Source organism: Parasteatoda tepidariorum, chromosome 6 (assembly GCF_043381705.1).
Source record: "Parasteatoda tepidariorum isolate YZ-2023 chromosome 6, CAS_Ptep_4.0, whole genome shotgun sequence".
Taxonomy (NCBI): Eukaryota; Metazoa; Arthropoda; class Arachnida; order Araneae; family Theridiidae; genus Parasteatoda; species Parasteatoda tepidariorum.
Window position 1 is genome coordinate 31,575,288 of NC_092209.1, and position 17,463 is coordinate 31,592,750.

Below are 17,463 nucleotides of genomic sequence, written 5' to 3' on the forward strand. Positions count from 1 at the left end.
TAATATTTCCGTTATTTTTATTAAATTATTTAATTAAAGGCTTGAAAATAACGAAAATTCACAACAGTGTTCTTTTTTCTAATAACAAAATTGAGAATGAATTACGAAAAGGATATGAAAAATTGCATTAGTATTTCGCATCGAATAAAAATAACAAATTTCAAACATGAAGAAATACATATATGTTTCTCTGGTAAATATTCTCAACGTTTATTTGCGTCCGTTTACATTTTTATTTTTGTTTCAGTTCATTCATTTTCACTTTATGCATGCATAAAAATCAAATTAGGAACTAGACCGCTCCAGTTTCGTAAATTCAAATGTAAGACATAAAACCTAATTTTTTAGATTAATATTAATAAAAAGATATGATGAAAAAATTTCATTCATCATTCATTCACTGATCATTTTCAAAATAATTAATAAAATTTAGATCAGTACATATTTTCAAAAAAATTAATTGCATTTCGTTAATTAATATGTTTTACGATTACTCATGAAATTTATTAATTAAATCTCGGAATTCCGCTAAAAGAAATTCAATCATTTAGGGTTTGCACTGACGAAAAAGATTAGGTACCGCTGATCTAATGTATCAATTCAGTATCAAGATTCATTTACATAAAAGTTCACTTACAATTTTATTCCAGCAAACATACAGACCCTAGCCAAATTATTAGACACACTATAAGATTCTATGTAAAATTTTAATTATCAGGTGATACTATACAACTTTATTGTTTTTACTCGGCTGAAACCGGTTTGCACTTGTTTACGTTCGTGTATCAATTGGTTTACATTGTAATGCAATACGTTAACAATAAATACAAATAGGGGGTATATAAAAAATCTCCTCTATAAAAACCCATGACATGTATGTTTAAATATAAAAGTACTGCATATAAACTCGTGTAAAACATGTAATCGTTAAAAAACTACAGTACGTCTAATAATTTTGTCTAATTATCATAATATACTAACATAATACCTTATATAATAAATATTCTATATTTTTTTAATATATCGTCTAATTTATCCAATCATTGAATTTATATTATACATCGTCCAATTTAAGCAATTGATACACGAACGTAAACTAGTGCAAACCGGTTTCAGTCGGGTAAAAACAATAAAGCTGTATAATATCACATGATAATTAAGATTTTACATGGAATCTTATAGCGCGTCTAATAATTTGGCCTGGTTCTCTTTAAAAAGAAAAAATAATTAGGATTTATTTTCAAACAATTTAAATTCAATGGACTTAAAAGACATGTATGAAATGATACAGATAAATGACAAATATGCTTTCATGTGCATGTGTAGAACTTTATTTCTCCAGCTGGTCTGGATGCTTCATTTGTATTAGTGGAAAAGAATTATATTGATCTCTGTGTTATAACATTAAAAAAAATTGCAGCATGTCTTAATTTGCAATTAGATGTGTTTATGATTTTGTGTGTAATCATTTCATTTTAGTCACATTGTTGTGAAGAATTTGTCTATAAATTTGTCATTTGTCACTTTTAAGTTTCAGTTCATATTATTTTCCTTTATCAAATATGTGATCGTTTTATTATTTGTAACGTCAATCATTATTTGCATTATTTATTTTTCTTACTGCATTATTTAGCTTTGTACAAATAAATACTTCTAAGAGCTTGAGATTTTCTTTATTTAGCTTATTTAGTTATTTATTACTTTATTTAGTTTAGATTTTTCGTTTAAAGATTCTATTAAAAAATTATTTTGGTTGGCATTGCTTGAAATTCAAATCTATACAAATAAAATCATAATAATAATAATATATATATATATATATATACATATNTAGTAGAATATTATTTTTTACAAATAATATTCTACTGAAGTTTGCTACAGTTAATGATTGTTCAGTCAAATTTAGCCAATCTATAGCCAGCACCCTCTATACTTGTTCTAAAAATAGCGCAAAACATCAATATGGAGAAAAGCTACAGTTTTAAGAAAATAAAAGGCGTTTATAATATAATTGTTTAATATTTAAAAACTTTACTTCCTCGCTACATTACCTCGGGGCTCATAAAAATTTGCAAAATATAAGGCATTGATTTTTAAAATTTTCATCTAGGTTGAAAAAATGTCGCCTAATTTTTAAAAAAGTTTTATAACTTTTAAAATGTTTTAGTTATTTGCCCGTTCTAAGGCCCAGATAATTCTTTACAACAAGATGGCATATATAGTCAGTGGTTAATTTACTTCAAGTGTAATTCACTTTCCTTGGCAAAACACAACGCTGAAAATATTTTTTGGTGCATTTTTACAATGCTATTATTTTTGTAAAAGTATAATTGGATTTTTAATTACAATGAAAAATTATCAGATGGATAAGAAATTAGATTCCAGTTACCTCTTGAACAGTTTTATGGCATATAAAAATATAATATCATTTGAGTCGTTTGGATTTTGCCTCTCATGATTAAAATGTGAAAACTCACTATAAAGACATCCCACAATATTCAGAAATGTATTATTTTTTTTACATAGTAATTAAAAATAACTACATATTTTGATATAAGAAAAAGTTACAGCATCTAAAACTGCATATTTCTCAGTAAAATTCCTTTTTTTGGCCGTTTTTTAATGCTTGAGTCTCAAGAGGCTAATAAGGTGCAAAAAAAAAGAGGATAAAAAGTCTAAGGATAATTCAATCACGAGTTCCTTAATTATTCATAAATTAAAAGAATAAGTGGCCTATTACAAGACATGAAAAATAGATCCTTAATTAATCACAAATCACCAAAGAACATAATCCAGAATATGGTAGATTGCTATTTAGAAGTAGACCCTCAATAATAAGGTGTAACGAGAATAAGGCGTATCATCTAAGGCACTCTTTGCTTTACAGAGTAAAAACACATCTCTTGACAAAAATAATACAAAGGGAAAAGTAATTGCAACATAAATTGTATCACGAGAGGAGCAAGATTTTTGCATATCTGCATCGAAATCAAGCAAATTATGCGTATTTTGAATACAGATTGATCTTAAGTATGTTTAAAATACATCTTATTTTAGACTGATAATATAAATTTTATATTACGTGTACTATTAAGCTATTGGGAAATTACTAACTTGAATTTGGGTCTACGGTCTACTGCAAAATCTGTTAGAGAAACCTGTCTCCCCCCCCCCTATTTAATTAGACAGAAAACCCACGGAGAAGTTTTAATACAAATTTAACTAAATAGCTTAATAATTAAAAAAGCTTTCTAAGATAAAAAAATATACATAGTGTGATTCTAAAATCATGGGGCATACTTGGAGAGAAGGCAGGGCACATTACCCATAAACAGAAATAACATTGTGCGCCGCTGGGGGGTGTTTCCCTATAATGAACTGTTTCCATGTGTGCCTTTGAAAAAGTACTTTTATTTCTAAATTTCACCTTAATTTTATGTTTTCCAATAACTATTGTCGAAAATTGCATTCAAATAGATGCAGAATTAGCCGTTTATATCATAATGCAATGATTTGGTGAGCTTGTCAAATTAGTAACTAAATGATTAAATTAAGATTAAAAATCTAATACTGAACCAACTTAAATGCAATATTAGACAATAATTATAAGTAAAGATAAAATTAAGATAATTTAGATAAATAAAAGCACCTGCTTATGCGTAGAAACAGTTTAAAATAGGGAAGCACTTTTAGTGGCGTACGATGAAATTTCTGGTCATGGGTTTCTATGTAATTCTGTAATCCTTATAATGTGAACTACCTTACCTACAAGTCTGTCTAATGATTTTTATATCACCCGGTATTATAATAATAGAATTTAGAATATTCCATTACTTATTAATCGAATGACAAAACAGACATACAAGCAAAAAGCAATGCAAGTATACAATATTTATTATTAATTCATAGCACATCATACATGTATGAAAAAGGAACCTTATGTAGTTTCAATAACATTATAGTGGTTGCACAAAAAGATCTTAAGCATAAAGTACAAAACACAAAGAATATCATTTAAAAAGAAAAAAGTAACTATTAATAACTGTTGACCTTAAAAATATAGGACTCCATTTTAAAATGCTAAGTGCAAATGCTGATCAGTGAAAATTTTGACTTGTCATTTACGGACCAATTGTCCAGCTAAACCATTGCAGCATGCAATCTGTTAGTTAAATAAACTAAAAAATTATCAATCACTGATTAGCTAAATTATTCTAAATATTTTAGTTCCAACTAATTTACTTTATTATCATGTTCAAACTTAACAATCCAAAAATTTTGAATAAATATACTTTTTGTTTAATAAAATAAAAAGTTGAGTGTAATTTTGAGTGCATAAATGAGTTAGCATATTTGACTAGAGTCCCTTTAAGTAGAGAATTTGACTACCAAAATATAGCCTTTTAACCCCTTCTGGTAAAACCATCAGCTTAGATCCTCGTTGGTTTTTCAAACAATATAGCACATTTTACTTATCAAGCAACTAAAGTTACTGTTAAATATGATAATAAATTAGGTTTCAAATTTCTAGTTTACTGAATCTTTTTTTTGTCACTTTTAAGGTTTTTTTTAATAAAAATTAAATATTTATTTCATACACATATTTTCCTTATTAAATCTTAGATAAAGGGGTTTATATTAGAGAGAAGGATCACGATTTTATTGATCTTGTTAATATAAATGAAGGGCATCAAGCAATTTAGCAATAAGCCACAATTATTACAAAATGTTACATTTTTACATTAAAATGTCTCAAAGTATTTAACAGATAAATAGGTATTTTATAAATCCCCAGAATTTTCACTAGACAAGGGCACAATGCATGCAAAAATCTTATTACCCGAAGGTAAAGCATGATGCTTTCCGCCAATAACGCTCTGAAATAAATTCAGAGAAATAAATAATTTAATTAAATTCAGCTCTCAGAACAATTTTAAAATGTGGCTTATGCTAAAATTGTCCTACATATGTAAAAAAAAAATTGAAAGTTAGGAAGATTATGAGATTTTCACAACAGCATGCACTAAAATTTCATAAATTTAAAACAAATTATTCTTACAATTCATTGCAATAAAAAAAACTATTTTTTTAAAAAGATATACAGCTACAGTTAGAACAATTATAATATATTTAAACACAAATGTTACACTATTTCAGTTCTAATAATAATATAATTTACTAATTAATATCAATCTAACAAAATAGTTTTGGTACTTGAAGTTTATGTTTATGACAAAACGAATATTTTCAGAGAAGCTAAATTTAAATTTACTGATTACTAATTAATTACACATTATCCAACTTTTTGTTGTGATTTAACAAATGACTTATTCTTAAAATAATTTGAGGATATCACATAAAGCACATCAAATCAAAAAATCAAATGAAATGTTTTACACAAAATAAATCACACAGGCAAAAATATAGTTTATACCTTTTAGATTGCCAGATTTATTATTCATTATAATTAAATTCTCATAAACTATAATAATATATGAATAAATTATATTCTAATTAACTACTTTACTTTCACCAATCTATTAGCTACCAATTATATATAAAAACAAGTATTTCAAACCTGCCAATTTAAGAAAACAAAATCAAATTAAACCAATTCAACAACTAAGCTCACCGGTCAAATAATAAGTCACTCCTAGAGAAATTGTGAAAAGATATGTGAAGCTAAAGATATGTCTGTGATGTTTTGAGTGTTTTTCTTGTTATGAATGGGCCAGCTCAGTAAGAGGACTTCTTACATTAACCAACATGTTTATTGTAACATTCTGCGTAACCTATGGTCTTCTTCTTCATGACAAATATGGTGTTGATTCCCTTATTTTTTTTCAAGATGATAACAACTAAGTTCATACAGGTGGAAGTATATGTGACTAGTTTAATGAAAACTCATGCACAATATTATAAAATGCTGAAATCAGGTGAATTTGTTCAATCAAATTCTCTGCTAATGGCTTAAATTAAATGTAACATTCTTACTAAGCCTTGTGCACTCACTTCCTAACCAAATCTAAGCGGTTGATAAGTGCAGAGGCGAAGTTACATGTTATTAAATTATGCTTTTCATGAGTTCTCACGAGGTGACTATTTTTCTGTTCGGTGAGTTTATAAACAGCAGGTAATTCATTAATTCACCTTAATTAAGAATAAATGTTTAAACACGAATTTTGGAAAGACTTTATAAACTAAGTTTAAAAATTTCACAACACCAGCCATAGACTTATTAAGTCTATCATGCTAAATTTGTTATCGATCAATAGCTGCACATAATATATATATTAGAAAAAATTAATAAAATAAGTACTAATACAGTAAAATACAACAAACATACTAATAGAAGAACGTATATCCAATATGATCCATTAAAATAATTTTTTTTAAAAATTTTTTTTAAAGGAATCAGTCCAAATTGAATCTATCAATTAGTTTTCTCAAGTAGTTGAAATGATTTTACACATTTTCTACAATGTAACAAAATAAATATCACATTATAAACTAGTGAATTTTAAATGCATGTCATTTATATTAAAACACAATAAAAATACAAAATAAGTTTAAAAAAACACACTATGTTTACTTTCACTAGAATTGTAATTTATTATAAATAGCTGCAATTTGATATTCTAATTTCCAGTAATAAGGTAAAAATATTTCATACAGATTTTTTTCTTTTGCACAAAGAACTATTCTCTGCTAAATTTTCAATCATATTCTAACAACAACAAAAAAGTACAACAATACTACATTTAATTTTTCCTAATAAAATGATCAGTGTACGAACTAAATTTGAAAAAACTATTTTTATTTTTAAACTATATAATTAATTAATTAATTAAAGAGTATATTCCCTTCTTTACATATCTAAATTCACTTAATAATTTATAAGGGGGGTACAAATTTAGATGTTATAGCTAAAAATAGAATCCCTATATCTAATGTACTTAAAAAGTTACGGCATATGAGAACAGTCTGTGATTGGTTGAAAACCAAAGTTAAAAAATAAAATAAAAAAATTATAAACTTAGCATGGAGGGGTGGACAAGGTATTTTTATTTGCCAAAATTTAAAAATTATAGATACGTATTTTTTTGTTTTTGCTTTCACAATTAATGTTTTCACAATGAAAAGTATCCATTGAATAATATTAATTAAGCATATATTTTGTGAAATAATTAGATTTTAAAAAATATCACAGCTATACTTCGCTCTTTTATTAAATTATTGATTTTATTATCTGCATAATAAACTGTTAACTATCTGACAAAACTTTTATTTCCTTGCTAAAAAGCAATTACCAGCAGAAAATGTTTCAAACAAACTAAAAATAAAGTTATATTTTTATATTTAAAGAGCTTAATCAGTTCATCAATAGTTTATGCAACTTTGGTGTAGTTTGACATGACCTAAAAACCGAAAAGTGACTTTGATGTAGAGTAAAAAAGTGAGATTTGAGTGTAACTTCAAATGTGTGGTAACTAACTCCAATATCTTTTTCTTTAAGACAGCTCTGAAGTTGCTTATTGTAATTTTCTAATTACATTAGATATAGGGACTCTAGCTACAAATGATGTACTACGTAACAAGCATTAAACATTTTTAATGGTGCTTTTTTCTGATGTTCAAAAAAAAAAATTTCAGTACAAAAACAATTTAATTGTCATATAAAAAATAATTCGATACGAATTTTGTTTTAAATATATTTTAGATAGTCAACTTGGAGTATATACTAATATTTGTTTTCGGAAAGCTTGAGAAAGACACAGAAATAAACATTCTCTATTTGAAATAAAGTAACATATATCAGATCCTATTATATACAAAATAAAAGAAAATTCCACACAAGTCTTTTTAATAATAAAATACAAGGGGCTAAAAGAACGGAAATAGAAATGCACACATTGGAAAAGTAAAACAGAACAAAAAAAATATTTCCAAAATATTCATAAAACATATTTGTTCGTCATTATTAGCATATAAAATATCACAATTGTCAAAAAGAAATAGGCAAGTTATTGCACATTATTTTTTTGTATTCATAGTATACAACTTCAATTTTAGACTTTTAAAAATATAAATTTTTGTTTACGACTCTATAAATGTTCTAAATAAATTATTATGTAAGTTTATCATACCATTAGAAATTATTTTTATTATTGTTAATGCATTTCACAGTTACAAAACATTTAAAACATATACAAACATCAACTATAATAAAAATTTAAATCTATGTACAAAAGACAATATTTTTTACAATAAAACGTGAATTCAACTTTACATATTTTTTTATTATTCTTACATCAGCCAGATTATTTTGTTGGATGTTTTCATCAATTAAATAATGGTAAGTTATAAAAATTATACCCTCGGCGACCTTTGACGGCACAATAAACGTAAACCACGTGATAAGCTGAAATAAAAAATAAATAAAAATATATTATTTTAAAACAATCCTTTAAAATAAATTATTATTTTAACTTTAATTTCAAATTTATTATTAAAATTATTATATTTTTATTAGTTTTATGATACAAATAACCAAATTAAAAATCTTTAGTAAATTAAATATTGCACTGAAGCATGTCAATAAAAATAAATAATAATTTATTCATATATTGTTATCAGTTATTATTTTTCTTCTCAGACTAGCTTTAAGAGATATAATTTACTTTAACAATAAGATAACTCTAAATTTTATGATCGTATTATAAAATTATTTAAGTTTTTTATGATTTTATGATAAAAATTATTGATTATAAATTATTTATAAAATTATTTTATTAATAAAAATTACTATATTTGTATTAGTTTTATGACAAAAATAACTAAATTAAAAATCTTTAGTAAATTAAATATTTCCCTAAAGCATGTCAAAAAAAAAAAATAATAATTTATTCATATATTGTAATCAGTTATTATTTTTCTTCTCAGACCAGTTTTAAAAGATATAATTTATTTTAACAATAAGATAACTCTTACTTTTATGATTTTATTATAAAATTATTTAAGCTCAAAATATAATATATTATGCATTGTGAAATAGAGTAAAATTTAAAATATTGTTTTAACTATATGTAAAGTCAAATTCATTTATTAAGAGAATGTAGAAAGGAAACAATTTACCGTTTAAACCAGTTTCCCAAAATTATCAGGAAATCAAAACAGCTGTTGTGTAAAAAAGTCATGGAAATAGTTGATTTATAATAGTTTTTTACTTACGCTAACTCTAAGAACTTTTAAGTGTAGTGATTGAACCTTGTCTATATTTCAACTTACAACACACATGGAGTTTTCTTATTCTCTTTCTCTGATAGCTTTAATAATTTTCAAGAAGTTTGGAAAAATTCCTCATCAAATCTCAATTTATAATTCTAATAACAGGGTCTTATATTGGCTTTTAATCTATAAGCCAACTATTTAGCAAAAATTTTCTTGTGAAGCCTATGATCTCATTAAATGCAAGGTTAGTATTGAACAGTTTGTTAGTATAAGTATTTTATATAAAAAAACATATTTTTTTAAATTTTAGAAAAGAGGTTGATATGAAATTTTTCTAGGTATCTCTCTGGTTGAAATTGAGGCCCTCCTTCTAGAAATAGTGCAAAAAAGTTACTTACAATAGATGTCTACCACTAAATACTTACAAGCAGGCATAATTTATTATTTTTAACCACTTTTTTAACCACATTTTTATAAGGAATGTTATGTTTCAGCTCAGGTTTTACCTCAAATTATAATTAGTATTAACAATTACTTTTATTTAAAAAAATATGTCGAAAAAAGATGTTTCTTTAAAAAGAAAATAACAGTAATATTACCTCCAGGTATAAAACAAATAGCTCCAGCAATAAAGAAAACAAAACTCTGAACACCTAAAATAAATTACAACATTAGTTTAGAATTATTACAAAATTTAAAAAGGTACAGTAAAAATCGAGCATATATGATGTGACAAATTATTTTACAGAATGTTATTTCTCAACATTTCAACATTATAAACAAAAGAATGAATTAAAAAGCTTATATAAATTTAGAAATAGTAATCTAGTCATAAAAACTATTTATCCTTAAATTAAATACATATTTGATAAAACTTAAATCAAACAATAAAAGATAAAAAGAAATTTATCATCATTAAAGATAATAGATATTTGATGATTAAAAAATTCCAGGTTTGAGACAGCAACTTTTCAATTAGAAACCTGAATAATTTCAATTTTTCTATAAACAGGAAGAAAAAAAATTAGCAATTGAAGTGATGAATCTTAATGTAAAATAATGATTTTAATATAAATCACTAAAAATATTTACGAAAAAAAATTATTATACACATATAAGTTAATAAATTCAATCTCATTTTTAAATTAATCAAAATAAAATGCCTACCCATTTCTGGCATGATTAGTACAACAAATCCAGTTACTAATAGACCTAAAATATAAAGTATTGTTCTGTGTTATTTTTATAAAATATTATACACAATTTCCAGTGTTTTCATCATAGAAAAAAAATGGGTGAGAATTTCTCACCCTTTCTAAAAAACAGGGTGAGATTTCAAAAAGTTCAGGGAGATTTCTAAAAACTAAAAAAAACACGAACTCTTGAAAAAAAATCATTTCTTTAATTTTAATACATTTTTAACGTCTTCTATTTTTTAAAGCATTGAATATTTTTGATACATCATCATAGGAAATTTTGCCTTTACAAGGTATTTGTCCAAATTACATGAGTGCATAAAAAATTTGAACGTCTTACACGAAGAAACCTTACCTACGGTAAACACGTGGTTGCAGAGAAATGTGTTCTCAAAGGGGTTCTGTTGTTCGAAAAGGTTCTGAACAATACTGGTAAATAGGGAAGCTAGATAATGGAGCATATTTTAAAATAATGAAAGATCCAGGAAGAAAAGTGAAACGGATTTTATTCTAAATGACGTAATTCAAAGCTTTTTCAAAAATGCGAGAAATTCGCTAATTTTGAAATTGATTTATAGAATGCGTGAATTTCTCGCGGTAATCATTTTTTAATGCGAGAAAAGAAAAAAATATGCGAGATTCTCGCGTTCTCGCGCTGTAGTGAAAATACTGAAATTTCTGTTAATTTCATTTCAAAGATTAATAACAATTTTTTTTTTTTTTTAATTCCAGTTATTCACTTTTTCTGCAGCGGTCTGTCTAGGCCAAATTTACTACCATTTAGCGGTACCTCCACACATTCAACTTTGGGAAAAACGATAGTTTCAAAAGATACTTTTTTCTTAAAATTTTATTTTTGTATCCCTTAAGAAGCGATAAATCTACATTTTTACCACATTTTTGTGTTGATTTTTTATATAATTCTTAATTTTCACAAATTATGTCTAAATTTTCACAAAATAGGTACCTTTCAGAATAACCTAGACAGACCCCTGTTCTGTTTGAACTAGAATTCCACATGAAAAGATAAACTTTTTGAGTTCAATGATGTTCAGAATTTTGGCCCAGACCTTGCAGTTCTTTTAAAATTTATAGGAAACATATATTTTTTTTATTAATTGGTAAACAGTTTTTCTTTTTCAAACTTACCACAGATAAAATTAAACTAAAAAAATTAGTTTACAGTTTAAGTTCACTAGTGAAACACAACCCTAAATACACTAAAGTACTAATTAGCTTTAAATTGTTCTAATAGCTCTAAATAACAATTTGTGATCACGTACACAAGGTAAATATAGATTTATTTCAATATTTTTAAGCTGATGAGTAATTTTTCAGGATTAAATATCATATTTCATAATCACCACTCTTAATGTATAGTTTTTAGAATCTAAGTAAAAAATTTAAATGAATTTAAAAAAATAACATATACATTAAGAGTGACGAATTAATATTTAAAACAAAAACAATATTAAAAGGTGTTAAATCACTATTGAGGAAAATCAAATGAAAAATATCAAAATCTGTTTGATTACCTAGAGATGCTTGTAAGAATTACCACCTAACGCCTCACTATGTCCTATAGCAATAGAACCAGTTTCCATGTTTTCAATCCGAATTTTATTCAGTAGATTCATAAAATGTTTTGTTTCTTTTCCCTCACAAATATTAATTTATAATCCCTACTTCATGTATATAACTTTTTTATTTCAGTTTCATTAAGGATTCTAAAAATAAATGTTGATGGGGTCTGTACCGAGGATATAAATATGAAACCTGTATAGCTAAACTGATAACAAACACGAAACCTGTCTAAACTCATGTTCTGGTATTGGAAAAATTTTACAAATCAATATTTTTTTCAATTAAATCCTTACTTAATTTACAGCACAAAGTATTTCTTCTGAAGTTTATTAAAAAAGTTTTAAGCTAAATTTCTAGTCTCAGTACACTTTTATATTTTAAAAATTAAACTACAATCACAAAAAAAAGAAAGAAAAAGAAATAGAAAAAAAATTTATTTCCATAAATTAGAGAGTACTGAGAAATGAAAATAAAGTTAATTAAAAGATTTCAAAAAACATTTTTATGTCCCTTCATTAAAGTATTTTAGAATTTTGAATTTATTTTTCAAATTTTACTTAAGCAACAGTCTGAAATAAATGTCTAAGATATTCGGTGTCATTTAATTAATGGTGTTTTACTAAAACGGCTCCAAACAACTGTTATTATTATTATTTTGAAATATGAAAAAAAAGTAAATATTCATAAACCACAAAATTTATAATCCAAAAAGTAAAATAGGGTATATTTTGTGCTACATAGACTGAAGCAAAAAACAACTTGAATAAATCACAAATAAAATACAGAAATTGATATACTATAGTTTCAGTTCTCTAAACAAGAACCTTCCTCAGTGTCCAAACACAAAATGACAGAGATAAACACATGCAAGGAGGCAAACATTAAAAAGATAAATATTAGACGATTGGGACAAACAGTAGATGAACAAGGTAAAGAAGATGAATAAGGCAAGTCAGAGCCCCCGTGGCAGAAACACGGCGACACAGCGACATTGTCGCAGAAAGCGACTGAGTTCTTGCAGAAAGATTTTTTTTATTTGGGAAATAAAAATTTTTGGTTTGCCACAAACAAAAGTTCTCAAAATAAATTCTGCAGAAACAGAAGCTGTTTTACCAACAAAAAAAATCATTTTCTTCAGAAACAAAAAAATTCTGCAGAAGCAATAATGGTTCTGCAAACTTTTTTTCTTACAGAATTGTTTTAAATATTTTTTTTTCTAGCGTACCGCGGAAGGAGAAAGCGCTCGTAATTCTCCGTTAATCTCCAACACAAACTGTTACTGGATAAAAAGGGGAGAATTTTTTTCCCCTTTATTAAGCTATTTTTGGAAATTTGCCAACTTCGGTCTCTATCGCTGGCGCAGTAATTTGCTTTGTGTTTTTTTATGAGAACAGAGCATTTTATACGCATGCGAAAAAAATCGCATCCAATGAATATGGCTCTAATACCGATGTTTCAGTACTGATAAAGACTATTTCGTTTCGAGATGTTGAATAGACTTGAGCATATTGAGTCGGAAACTGCTTCTGCATACTTCGTGTGGAATCAGTGCTATATATTTACACAATACAGTGCGAAATCACAAGCGCTGTGTATTTTTTTCGTTCTGAACTTAATCTGATCACGAAAAAAGTTTTATTTACCTCCTTTTTTTAAAAAAAAAAATCTTTCAATAAGTCAGTACAATATTAATCGCATCTAATTAATTAGATAAAATTAATTAGATGTAGAAAAAATTGAAACAAACATTGCTTTAATTTTTTTGCTTTTAGAATTCGGTTATAGTCAATACTATTTTATTATTTTGATTACTCAACTTCAATATTAATTTTTTCACCTGATTTGTTTCTGTACCTGATATAACTACTATAGTGAAACATTAAATCATACTGTTTTAAACTGATACTTCAAATTCAGTTATCTTGTTTTATAAATTTAATCTTTTTGTCCATTCTTAGCTATTTCTATAAGTTCTATCTTATTACAGGTTCTGGGTAATCTTTATTTATGCTCTAGTAAGCATTTTTGTCTGCAGATCTATACATTTATAACTTTTCGTTATTATCGAAGATTATGCAAATTTATACTTAAACAATTTAAACTTATTAAGACATGTAAACTTATATTATGAAATTACAGTTTTATTCTATGCATGTAGACTTATTTTATAAATACGAATTTCATCTATTATTATAAATTCATTACACATACATTTATAACGATAAAAATATTGGTTCTAATTAGGTTTGTCGCAGAAAGTCAGAAAAAATTCTGCCACAGGGGTCAGAGCAATACTTGTTTAAACTTGTTCCTCTATCTTATCAATTGAACCACTTTGCAATTGTTTATCACTTTACTTTTCTTCTATTGTTTCATGTTTAAACATTGAGGAAGGTTCCTGTTTAGACAACTGAAACTATAGTAAGTTCCTGTCTACACTTTAATTGTGCTTTATTTATTAATTTGCTTTTTTTATTTATTTTTTTGCAACAGAATTTATTAAACTGGTGATTGAAATTTAAAAACTACATCTTACCGATTCCAATAAAAAGCAGACCAAAAGCAGCAAACATAACCTTCCAGTTTTCTTTGACTTTTGGATGTTTCCACCAACTAATAATAAAATAGAAATTATACATTATAAGTATAAGTAATTACAAAAACAAAAAGGTTTGTAGGCAAAATATGAAATTAAACCTCAACTAACAGAGCTAAGCTAATTACGACTACCTGCTGCCTTCTTTTTTTTGTTGCTTTTTTAACATTATATTATCTCCTGCCTTCAAGCTAACTCTGTATTATCTCATGGTCTATATTTCAGTGGCTTTAAACCTGTTTCACATTAATGAAGGTAATTTTAACATGAAATAAAATGCTCGTAACAATAGAGCAGAATTCCAAAGAACTGTTTTACTATTAAGCACAGAGAAATATGCAAAAACTTTCCTATCTAATGCTAGAGCTAGTTAAAAGATGATACGTTTTTTTTTTTTTTTTTTTTCAAAATCCTGCAGAATGTCTACACTTTTGTTCTTATAGTATTAGGTACTATTGGTATTTTGATAACAGGCAGTTGTGTTGTAATAGGTACCAAATTTACTAGAATAGGTATTTAATATATATATACATTATAATTACTGAGGTAATATGTTTTTATGCCCACCACCTAATGATTAAGCATTTAATTTCATTCACAACTTTTAAGCTTGGGTTAATGAACTAAATATGAAGTAAAGACAAACAGGCAATTTTTAAAAAGATTTTTAACACTTTAATTGTCCATTATAATTTTACATGAGCAAATTTATACAAAAAATTTTTTATTGAATTAATCTTTCTTACTTGAATAACACAGAAAAATAGGATTTGTTTCAGAGAAAAAAAATTAAGTTCCATACCAGCTTAAGTTGGAGTTTCATTAAAAAGTGTATAGATAATTTTGGTGTAATACTTGCACGAAATTCAAAATTATTGAATTTAATGATGAATACTACATTATTAGAACAGCATTCTTTAGCATAATACTTAAAATAATTAGTTAAAATAAGAAAGAAAATAATACTTACACTAATTTAGTGTCAAATTTTTCTGGACGAATTGAGTCGCCATGAATTAAAGAATCACTATCTTTTGAAAAACTCTGAAAAAGTATAATATTTTCAGTCATCAAAAGTTCAGCTAATTGAAAACTTAATAAATTTTTTTTTTTTATGAGAATAAAGTAAAATTACCTTAAAGAAAAGTAACATTTAACTAAGTTTGAGAGCATATCAATAATATAAAGTTGATTCAGTAAAAGATATTCTGATTTTACAAAAGGGCAAAAAATGATTTCTATATTTAATTTGATACTCTTATCTAATTACATTAAATGAAATTATACAAATGATAAAAAAGAAAAATTTATGAAATTATATTTAAACTACCTGCAATTTGCATTGATTCACTTTTTTTTCATTTTAGCGTGCATTGAAGTATACTGAGAAATTCTTTGCTATAAGTTACATACCTAATTATGTTAATTTTTGAAAATATAGCTTCGACATTAATTCATTTTATTTTAAAAGAGCAATAGGGCATAATTTTGTTTCATGCTCAAAATATTAAGTCCAGTAATACAGGGCTTCTATTAAAGAAAACACTGGCAGTTTCAAATTACATTTATAACCTGTTATGAGAGGTAAATTTTGATTTTATGCAAAACAGATTATTATTTATCCATAAATTTCTCATTCATGTCAAAACAACACAAAAATCTTCACTTTATTACTTTTTTTCTTGTAAAAAAATCCATAATTCATTTAGTTTCTAGACTGAAACATTAAGTTAGGCAATACCATGCTACAAATGACATTTAAAATTCAGAAGTACAATTGCAACTTAATACTGTAAATTTCTATTTTATAGAGAGAAAAAAAATTAAATCTTTATTCGTGCTTTTTATGTGTAAAAATCTTCATTTAACACTAAATCTTTATTTCATTTAGTAAAAAAGCACCAAGGAGCAATAAATTATACAGTTTCAGGTTCAAAAATTATTGTTTAATTCTGTGCTTCAGAAGAACATAAACATTTTAGAACTACAATTGAAACCTGCTAAAGGAAGTTATTATTATTTTATTCCAAGCAAATTACTTTTTGTGTGCATGAGTGTGTGTGTGAATCCCCCTATAGAGGGGAAGCTATAGTATCAGGTCCAAATTATTAAAGCAATGTAATGAATTAAGTCAAACAATGCTATGTCTAATAAGAACATTAGAAATTTTGAACTGAAGAAAATAACCTACTAAAGGAATTTTTTTTTTAGCCAAAATGATTTACTATTTCTCATATTATTAATTTTCTGTGTAAATCTAACGCTAAAATTATCTTGGAATCGCAAACATATTGCTCAAAAGTTCCGAAGTAAGTCACAGGTTATAATCAACTAATGCAATTATCTAAAATTGGCTTACATCTCCAGTTAGTTTCAGTTTGCCAAATCTGCCACGATCTATAGTTGGATCATCAATACGTATGGCGCAACTTGTAAGATCTGTACGAACATTTCGACCAGGCTTCAAAGGAGTACTTTCGGTAGTTGTACCATAAGTTTTCAAAACATCGTCGTCTTCTGTTTCAAAAGCGTCATCAATAGTAAAATTCGATTTACTGCCAAGACTCAACATCTTAAAATGACACTCTATAAATATATAGATGGAATTCAATTACGATGCAATACTAATTAAATTTTCTATTTCTAGCAACAAGCAATTACGTCATGAGTGGATACGAAATTTTAAACTTCTGTGGTTTAAAAATTGTTACACTAAAAGTGCATCCAAACAATATTAAAATACTTTTGAAAACAAGCAATCCGTCAATTATCAAGATAGTTATTTGTTTACATACAGACTGCGGAATCCTCTATATTCATTTTCAATGCCATTAATAAAAAAAAGTATTGATCAAA

At 25.9% G+C, this 17,463-nt stretch overlaps 1 protein-coding gene across 1 annotated transcript; it reads right to left on the reverse strand.

The window, feature by feature from the left end:
- Positions 1-3,876: 3,876 nt before the first annotated feature.
- LOC107448659 (transmembrane protein 134) lies at positions 3,877-17,435 on the reverse strand. Its single transcript, XM_016063960.4, has 6 exons — positions 16,967-17,435; positions 15,578-15,651; positions 14,548-14,624; positions 10,399-10,443; positions 9,831-9,884; positions 3,877-8,422 (listed from the first exon to the last, which is right to left on the reverse strand). Exons 1-6 carry the CDS (start codon positions 17,177-17,179, stop codon positions 8,343-8,345), a joined length of 543 nt encoding a protein of 180 aa, XP_015919446.1. The 5' UTR covers positions 17,180-17,435; the 3' UTR covers positions 3,877-8,342.
- Between the last annotated feature and the right edge of the window lie 28 nt (positions 17,436-17,463).